This window comes from Filicampus tigris, chromosome 12 (assembly GCF_054856515.1).
Source record: "Filicampus tigris isolate MCC_2025a chromosome 12, RoL_Ftig_1.0, whole genome shotgun sequence".
NCBI lineage: Eukaryota > Metazoa > Chordata > Actinopteri > Syngnathiformes > Syngnathidae > Filicampus > Filicampus tigris.
This window is the reverse complement of record NC_141228.1, coordinates 5,625,995-5,636,608: the sequence shown is the minus strand read 5'-3', so window position 1 is coordinate 5,636,608 and position 10,614 is coordinate 5,625,995. Positions and strand designations below refer to the sequence as shown.

Below are 10,614 nucleotides of genomic sequence, written 5' to 3'. Positions count from 1 at the left end.
TAACAAGATTAACATGATTTTTATTTATGTGAAGACACGGATCATGCTAATGATTTATCACAATGATTAGAAAACAGATCAATATGCAGCAGTGTTCACATTTTCAAATGGTCACTTCTACAACATACCTAGGAAATCACAATATCTCATCACTGGTTAAATATTTTTAGAACAGGCCCGCAGGCTACTCACGTGGTAGTTGGGGGCTACCTGGCACCACGTTGATGAGACCCGGTCTAGAGACCTGGTCAAAATAATTTTAGCCACTGTATAGCATGCTGCAGAAAACAACATGATTGGAAATAGCAGTAACTTTTCAAGTCTTGGAGACAATGAACGTGAGGGATTATTATTAAAACACATCTTAAAACAAACTTCCAAATGTACTGCACCACGGACAGAGGAGGAGAAGGATTGTAAGAGAAGATAAATTAAGATTAGTTAAAAAACAAAATTAGCTATGAAGGGAAAAAAATGCAGATGCACACACTCTTTCTCATTTTCTAACTCGTACATCCACTTTCGTACACACACACACACACACATGCCGAGCATCCTCTCTGCACCAGGCTTTCCCTCCAGGGTGAGTTAGTGGTGCTTTTAAGTGTCGACATCAAAGAGGTCTGTATAGATGTACTGTATAAATGGGCTCTGGGGCCGAAAAAGTTTCACTTGACATGAGTTTGATACACTCACTTGGACAAGGTCAGGCTTGCATTAACTTAGTGACTTACTCTTAACAATCTCTCTGTCTCTCTGTCTCTGTCTCTGTCTCTCTCTCTCTCTCTCTCTCTCTCAGAGAAAGGCGCATTTATTTCGTCAGGGAGCCAGGTTCTACCATGTGACTGTGTTTCACCAATCAAATGTAGCCGTATGGCCGTATAGCTTTAAAGTGGGAGTCAACCCGAACATATTTTTTTCAAGAATATGTTCCCAGCAAGCCCACTAGTTGAAACACAGCATTCTGATTAATTTGGCGTTTGTGGAATATAAATTAAGCAGCAAAATGCACTAGTTTTTAGCCATCTCCGGGGGCGGCCATTTTGTCACTTTTGTCGACTGAGGATGACATCACAACTGCTCACAACGACCAATCACAGCTCAGATTCGGCAAACAGGTCAGCCGTGATTGGTCGTTGTGAGAAGTTGTGTTGTCATTTTCAGTCGACAGAAGACAAAATGGCCACCCCCAGAGATGGCTAAAAACGAGTGGATTAACACTTATTCCACGAATGCAATATTTATCAGAATGCCCTGTTTCAACTAGTGGGCTTGTGTAGAACCTATTCTTGAAAAACAAAATGTTTGCGTTGACTTCCATTTCAAGCTTACTGTGTGTTAAATTGTTATGTTAAGGGTTAGCCAATTAACTAGAACAAAGACACGAGACTTGAGTGACTGTAGATGTTACTGAAAACAAACATTTTCTTTTAGCCCTGGTGTCCTTGAAATACAGTGTCTGTTTGTAGCAAGGTGGAAATCAGATCAAACTTGTATAAAATACTGAAATTCTCTACTGATGAACATGGCTTGCATAATTAATGAAAGTATTTAGACGATATGGAAATCATCCGTCCACATCTCTTCTCTTTTCTCATGTAGTGTGAGCAGCAGGGGCCTAGGCAGCTCCATTGTATCTGGAGCTGGGCATCACTTCAGCCTAGAATCTCTCCATAAAGCAGAGTGGGGGAGTTCTCTGTGCTCACATCAAAGAAGGTTTGTCTAACTTGGGTCTGGCATTGTGCTGGTAGAGCAAGTCCTTGGAGCATCCTCAGTTGTACTTATCTCCCCCTGCACAGACTCTTTCTGCTCCAACACAACCGGCTACTGAAAACGCTGGTGCATGAATGTGTGGCCGTGCAAGATCAAAATGTGCCCACTGACACATCAGTGGTGCACAACCAAAACACATGTACGCACACACACACACACCCACCCCCACACACCCATACCGCCCCACACACGCACACACACACGCACACACACACACCCACACATACCCACATGGAGCCTTTCGTCCAAAGTCAGCTTGGATAGGCTCCAGCTCACCCATGACCCTCATCAATGAGGATAAGCGGAATAGTGGAGAATGAATGGATGGATGGATGGGAATAATAAGCCTGACATCAGTGACTCATTAACCCAGTTTTGCCTGGTAAACATATGCCTCACATACAGATAAGACATACAGTGACCTCTATTGGTAGAATACACACAGTACACTTCTAGTCCATTATTCTGCCCACAACCTTGCTAAAATAAAATAAAAATGTCAGCACTATCAGTCCATCTCTGCTCTCCATAATCAATTGCTCACTGGTTTCTGGTTGTGTCCCGTCCTATTTCAAGCAAGCAGATGTTCAGCCGCTTCTTAAAAAGCCAAATCTTGACCCCTCTGTTCTTAGCAACGATCGGTCCATTTCCAAGCTGCTCTTTGTGTCCAAAATTTTAGAAAAAGTTGTGGCAAACCATTAGTCTTTGCTGTAAGCAGAACATTTTCTATAAATTTCAGTCCGGTTCTTGTCAGATACATTTCACAGAAACAGCGTTTCTCAGAGTTTCTATTGACATCATGATGGCATCGCATGCTGGTATATGCACAATCCTGGTTCTGATTCCTCAGCGCAGCCTTCGACACCATTGATCACCACATTCTTGTTGATAGGCTGAAGTACTGGGTAGCCATTTTAGGGACCGCCCTTCAGTGGTTTCAATGTCATCCGCCCAATAGATCATTCTCTGTGACTGTTGGCCCTCACAAGTCAGTCTGTCCCCCTGCTGTGTGGGGTGCCCCAAGGTTCCGTTTTAGGGCCTATCCCTTTTTACAGTAGACATGCTTCCTCTGAGAGATCTCATAGGCAATTTTGAAAGTGTTTCATAAAACATGTACGCGGGTGATCTTCAGTTTTATTTCTCATTTAACCCTGATAGGGCACATGAAATAGATATACTGCAGGACTAGTTAAGGATTGGATGACTAGCAACTATCTTCAGTTGAATACAGCTGATGTGCTAATTGTTGCCCCTGGCATTTTAGTCTCTGAAGTGGCCAGATGCTTAGGGTCCCTTAGTTCGAAAGTACGCCCTAGTTTGAGAAACCTTGGGGTCATATTTGATCAGGCCATACAGATCCGTCGTATCACATTCCGAGCTAGAAATGATCATCCATGCTTTTGTTTCCTCACATCTTGACTATTCCAATTCTCTCTTCTCCCGTCTCAACAAAACTTCATTAGAATGGCTTCTGTCAAGATGTCATTACTTCAATCCTATCAATCCTGTTTTAGCCTATTTGCACTGGCTGCCGGTTGATGTTAGGATCCAATGCAAATTTCTAACTATCACTTACAGGGCCCTTCATGGTCAAGCACCTTCATATTTAGTAGATCTTGTATCTTGTCACTGTTCTGTCAGGTCACTGCTGACCGCTGTCTATTATTACCTCATACAAAATTTAAAAACTAAAGCCAACAGAGCTTTTTAATCGGTTGCTCTTAAATGATGGAATGCATTTCCATACGAGCTGAAAGCCGCCCCTTCTTTAGACCTTTAAAAGGCAATTAAAAACACATCTCTTAGGCGTGTGTTCCAGTAACATTTAATTGCATTGTTTCTGTTTTTCATTACTTGTTTTGTTTCTTTATTCATATTTTATGCTCATATATGATTAAATTGTAGTCTTTTAACTATGTGAAGCACTTTGTTAGACCTCACTGTGAGAAGTGCCATATAAATGAATTTTACTTACTTATTACATTACATACTGAGTAAGAACTGGGTGACTCTGTTCCACCCCTAAAAAAACAAAACATTATTATCATTATTATTTAAATTGAATGTTATTGTGACGGTCCAAATAACTGTCAGTGTTCATTCACAAATATAAATAAACTTTGCCCTTGGCTTGATTTCAACATCCCTCCCTATTTTGATTCCAAAAGTCAACACACAACCCAGACTGAGCACAAACAGGGGAGAACAAACTTCACTTTCATCGGAACTTCGTCCTGCTGCTCCAGCAGGATCCTCTGCCATGATGAATATATCCATTTACACATCATTACTGCAGTTAGCGCTGCTTTTTATTCAGATGCTGTGTCTGAATGGTGAGGGGTTAGCACTCATGCCCACTGAACTTGCTCCAATTCCCTGCAATGACAAAGCTGTAGAGAAGCTGTCTCGTCTGGCTCTCACTTACATCAACGAGGATCGTGCTGACGGGTATAAGTTTGCCCTTAATCGCATTGCCAATGTCCACCTACATGCTCAGGTGAGTGGGGATAAATGCTTTAAAAGAAAACTTGCCTGAAGCTTATTAAAGTTTGTTTTCAGTAGTTAACAATTCCCTTGTTTTGTTGTCAAATATCCATTAGAAAATGTATATAAATGTAAAGACATTTTTTTCAAAAATCCTTTGAAATACAGCATCGTAATGCTCGAGATGGCCTGCACCTTACTTGACGTTGCGCTTGTTGTGATGGCAATACATTTGACTCTTAATCTGAGATGCTGTTGACCAAATTGAAATGCCAACATACTGTAGGTGAAAGGTGCACTATCATACTGGTTAATGAATCAGAATGTAGTATGGAGTAGTAACCCATCTTTTGTTACATTTTCCCAAGCTTGAATTTGCTGAGCAAGGACACTAATTGCCTCTCAACATTCACACAATGATTAAACGATAGATGATTAAATTATTATAGTTGGGCACATCTGTTCATTCAGGACCTTTACATTGCTGCATTCTGCTCTTTAACCTGTGTAATGTTTACATGTCCTCTTCCCTTTTACTCGTGTTTATCTTGTGCATGTCAGGGTCCAGCAGGCAATGTGTATTACCTGGACCTGGATGTCCTGGAAACTAAATGTTACATTGGCAGTCCGAAACCATGGAAACGCTGTGATGTCAGACCATTCATGGAAACAGTAAGAGACACACATACAGTACAAATAAACTGTGCACTTTGAGAGGACCCTGAGAGGTAAATATTAATCACTGGCCACAAATTTAAACTCACCTTTTGCAATCTAACGAGATCCAACAGAATAGCAAGAAACAAATGTCTGTTGTAAAATCCCCTCAGCGCAGTATTTTGTGCACAACAAAATACTGCGCTGAGGGGATTTTAAAACAGACATTTGACATTTTGTTGTGCAAATGCACAAAATTGGAAATTACAAAATTGGAAAAACTGTAGACTATTACTTAAACATCTATCCAACCGTTATCCAAACCACTTATCCTCACAACAGCCCATGAGTACTAACATACTATAGGTTTGTGGTAATCGACGCTGTGCCACCTCCGCTTTTGTCATTCTGCAAAGACAAGCTAAAATTAGGTGAAGAGGCCTCAGTGAGAACAGTTGATGCATCTGCACGCAGCCATGTTTCAGTTAAAAACAGGCAGTCAAGTTTTCAATCTAAAATTAGGTCATTTAGAATACAGGAGTTATTCAAAAGAGAGTGTATATTTAGAAGTGCCATATTGAAGGTAGTGGATGTTTTCGTTTTTTTATCTGAATACTGTGATTTGTGGCGATGAGGTTCAGTATGATGATAGTTGGGTTTATTTCTACGTTGTTGTTGTTTGTTCTGGACTATATTAGATAAAGGGCAAACCTCCACCAAGGCCAAACAGTCCTAAAAATGTCCATCTGGCTTGTGTGATTGAATGATCCTGTGCAAGGCCATACTATTCCACTCCAGGCCTGTAGTTAAATTTCCATCTGCACTATCCCTCTTGGCCCCAATGCAAGTTGATTGTAAAGGCAAAAGAAAAAGTCTTGATTCCATACCTTCATTTGGATCATCACCAAAATGTTTTAGTTTCTTCCTCTGTGCATGACACCGCTACAAAAAAGTTATGGAAATCTTCTTTGTAGTTTGTTTTGCATGACTGCAAACAAACCAATAAAACAAACGATATCTATCTCTCATAACTTTTCAGTGGCTGCGATAATAATAAACAAACTATTCAAATGCATTCAGGGCAGGGGGACACTACCCCACCAGATTTATCTGTATGGTATTGCAAAATAAAACTGCTTCTGCTGTGGGAGGGTGTACACAAAACATGGTGTGTGGTCATACAGACGAGACGACAGACTGAACTATTACTACTGAATGCAGCACATTCAATTTAAAAAGAACATGTGATTAATACTTCCCAGACAATGCCCATGAACTATAATTATCATATAAGGAAATGCTCACGCAGCTCTTTGGTTGGATGTGTGTTGATTAGTGTTTTTCAAAATTTTCAAGGTCAAGGCACATTTATTTCATTGAAAAAAATCCCGCGGCACACCACCAGCTGAAATTGTGGAAAAAAAGCTTATTTTAACAATGTAAGTGTGATATTGTTTATTTAAGCATTTTTCAACATTGAAGAATGACGTTAAATTATAACGTCTTGAATCTTACTCAGTGTGAAACATGGGCCTGTTTGGATAAACGTGCGTCACTAATTCGTTTGTCTGTAAACAAAGACAATTAGGTATCTACTGCTGCTACCTGCTGGTATGGAAGAGTACTACAATGTAGTAAAGACATGATTACGCTGCGAGGCGCTAGACCGCACAGGCACATAAATTAAATTAGATAATTTCCCACGGCACACCTAACAATATCTCGGGACACCAGTGTGCCGCGCTACATAGTTTGAAAAAACCCTGGTGTAGATTACATATATGTGCTGCAAGTGTGAAGTCTAATTCTTCTAAGAACTTGTCACTTCTCTTTCCCCTTTTTCCTTTTCAGCAAATCTCTGGTAACTGCAACACTACAATCCTCCACACATTGGAAGGTTACTCCTACCTGTACAGTTACGACTGCACGCTTGTGCCAGGTAACGTAAACATACCAAAGGATTAGTTGTTTCCGATTAAGATTCCGACACTTTCTGATATTGTGCTGCAGATTCTCATCTTGTAATGAGGCCGTATGACAAAAAAATATAAATGATGATAAAATACAAATACTGTGTCAGAATCCAAACTTATGTCCATTTGTAGCAAATAATCACAATTCGGAGCAATGCATGTTGAAAGAAATGATTTCAATTTGCCAATCTTTTTGTAAAATTGATTTGCTATTTCAATTCAAACAAACATACGCAAACATACCATGATTAGTAAAATGCCCTCTTTTTCATGCAGACCGCGCCGACAAGCTGCAACAGATATGTCCAACCTGCCCCATCCTACTTCCTGTTGACAGTCAACAAGCTGTGCTGGCGGTTCAGGTCTCGTTGGCGTCCTTTAAGAGGCAGTCCACTATGGGTGCAGGCCTCGGAGTGAAGCGGATCACCAGAGCTGCGGAACAAGTGTGATATTTATGCCCTGACGTTTGTGAGGGACAAATGTCTGTGGTAGATTTTATTTCACAGCATTCTGCTGAGTCTTTAGTTTGTCTTGGAATTGAATATGTAAGAAGAAACCCATGAGCAGACAGCAAAGTGCAATTATGAGTTTTTGTGTACCAAGCAGAAAGCAAAATTATACATTTTGCAGCTCACCATAAGTTCTGCAGCACGTTCTCTCTTTGTCATTCTGTCTTTTATTTTTATTTATTTTTTTGGGTGGGTGGGGGCATTTTCTCACCATACGAGTTTTGTATTTCAGACTATGCCAGTGAAAGCCAGATTTGTGGAATATACAGTCCAAGAGTGTCCAGAGGGAGTGACAGAAAAAGGCACCTGCCAGCGGTTGACGCCCGCTTCAAACCCTGAGGTTTGCAATGAGTCAGCTTCTATTTCTACTCCACAAGCAGACACACAAATATTTTAAATACATTTGAACAAATAAACTCACTACCATTAATAGATACCTGGTAGGCATTAAAGTAAATAACACTCTTGGCTACTATATGAGAAAATACAGAAGTTACTATTCTTCATTGACACTTAAATAGAGGTTTTGAAAGTATTCATGGGCTCAGCTACGTAATGGTGGCCATGGTCAGTCCAGCCACCCCGCTGGCCACTTCTCCACATCTAGGGGGAGATTTTGATGAATGTGAATCTGTGTAGCTAATGTTTGGTTTTGGTTTTCCCCTAGACTGCAGGCTTTTGTACAGCATCTGTACATGGAGACCTGCATGCTCATCCAGACGTTCAAGTGTCCTGTGAGATGTTCAAAAGACAGGTACAAAAGCTGACGCTTTTCATCATATGCTTAAGGGAATCAGACCAAAGAATTGTGGATATATTTGACATTTTAACTGCCACAATGAACTGCATTAAGTACATCTGCACAATGCCATGACACCCAGTACATGCACTATCACATGTGGGCTTGTATCCCTGTAGATGTCTAGAATGGCACTTTGAGTGTGTGTGTGTGTGTGTGGGTGTGTGTGTGTGTGTGTGTGTGTGTGTGTGTATGTGGGTGGGGGTGTGTGTGTGTGTGTTTGGTCGGGGTAGGGGTGTGTGTGTGTGCGTGCGTGGATCAAAAACTTCATGATCAAAACGTTTGTTTAGTGCATTCCCTTCCTGAATAAGCACTTCAATATAGAAAGAATTCAGTGAAGGGGGCAATGTTTACTTCTTTACATACAGTACAGTGTACCCCGCACTGTCCACTATCCACTATCTGGACACAATTTGTGGCAATGCAGATTTTCGTTTTATTTAATTTATTGATAAAATATCCCTCAGCGTGCAAAGGGGCCAAGTGCTGCACTGCCGCAGGCAGAATTTCTTGTGCTCTTCTATAGTGCTCGATCTCTGTTATGACTATGCAGATGTACCTATTGCTGAGTGTAATTAATATTTCATTTATTTGTTTTGTTTAGTTTTTGTTTATGTGTAATTAATTATTGATTAAATATTACATAGTATTACAATACACTGTATGGTACTAAAACTAAGTCAACTGTACTTGTGAAGCTGGATTGCAATACAGTATTACATGGTTGAACTTGAAACTCTATTACTAGCCATTAACAGCAAGTTGGTAAATATCAGTGTAACGTGATCTGGTCTTTCCCTTCCTCAGAATGTGGATGTCCTTCGCCCACTACAGCCACAAGGTCACGACCTCCCCTTACAGCCTGACATCTCAACACTGCCTCCATTCCATTTCCCAGGAAAAGAGCAACAGCCTGCTCAATCTGACCCCACACCACTCCCTGATCCTCAGCCAGCACCATTTGAACCCACACTGCTCCCTGATCCTCAACCTGCACCGTTTGACCCCACACAGATTATCCCTCGTCCCTTGGACCCTTCATTTAATCCTCCAATCACCTTCAGCTCATCTTCCAGTGAGTCTGATGAAGATATTTTAGATCGGCAGCCATCAGTAAATGGCTCATTGGACTCGTCATCTGAGGAGACAGGAGGCTTTCTGGCTTTACGCCCACCATTGGACTTTCACTATAAGAGGCATGACCGCAAGAAGCGGCAGGCCTTGGCGGAAAGTTCATCCCATAAACCAACATTCCTGTCTGATTTCCCTAATGGACCCTCGCCTTTCCGTTCCTGCCCTGGTCCTGCACGATACACCACAGTCTAAAGGGCCATTTGTTTGTGTGCTGTGCATTTGGCTGACAGAGTAAATACTTTTCTCTGTGACATCACTTATCTGTGCAAACAGCTTGCACCAATAAGAGTGGTAGTATTTCCATGGACAAATACACTTACTCACGGTGGTTACTTGAAGTCACAGGCATCATGTACTGAAACTCAATTCAAATGTATGGAGAATTTGATGGACAAAAATGGAAGTACAATTAAAGTTTGGGTTTCATTTTAACAGTGTGAATCACATTTTTTAACAAAATACATCTTAACGTGGTTTCATGGAAAAGCAAAATTCATTCAAAGTACTGCAGTATAACAAAAGTGCATTTATTTTAAAAGAACAAAGTACTGTATATTACTACTTACGATTGTCTGACCAAAGGCCTATTAGCGGAACATGCCACACAAATTATTTATTAATATAAAGCATCTTGCTCAAAACAACTTTAATTCACATCCAGTAATGTCCAAGGTCTAGGGTTGCGACAGTAACCCCTTTTGTGATGCTCCTCTGGGTGAAAGGTACCAACAGTGAGCGGGGTGTTGAAGTTGACTCACAAATATTCTGGCTTCCGAAGCAGTAAGAGAAGCCGCTGGGCACCTGTGTGAAGCGGAATCGTGGAAAGCACCTGCTCGTTATGTTGAAAGCAATTGTCATTAAAGCAGCACTGAGCAATAATTCGATCTTAATAAAAACAATTAACAACTCTTTTGACGAAACATTGACTTACAAGTAGTTAAATGGGACTTTTGTCATGCCCTGGCCGGGTCTGTATGATTTTTACTGGCACTAAGCAACTTTGAGGAGGATGGGAGCAACCCCGGCACACACAAAAAAAAAATACAAATGTCCTGAATTGCTTTATGGCATGTCACTTCCTCCTTTCTCTATAAGGATGGAAGCTGATTCGAACGTCTACGCGCTATCACTGGTGTCATGGCAGAAGCCCCAAAACAAACAAAAAAACAAAAGTATAGTTTGAACAAAATTAGATTCATTACCTCATCGCTATTCATCTTTCACACAGCCACTGGAAATAGAAATGTAATTCAGTTCAATTTAAAGGCCAGCAAGAGCTCAGGAT

At 40.8% G+C, this 10,614-nt stretch overlaps 1 protein-coding gene across 1 annotated transcript; it reads left to right on the top strand.

The window, feature by feature from the left end:
- The first annotated feature begins 3,948 nt into the window (after positions 1-3,948).
- On the top strand, positions 3,949-9,761 carry LOC147138143 (fetuin-B). The gene is made up of 7 exons (XM_086048508.1): positions 3,949-4,270; positions 4,819-4,929; positions 6,766-6,853; positions 7,164-7,330; positions 7,629-7,736; positions 8,064-8,150; positions 9,003-9,761. Exons 1-7 carry the CDS (start codon positions 4,034-4,036, stop codon positions 9,519-9,521), a joined length of 1,317 nt encoding a protein of 438 aa, XP_085904634.1. The 5' UTR covers positions 3,949-4,033; the 3' UTR covers positions 9,522-9,761.
- Positions 9,762-10,614: the final 853 nt, after the last annotated feature.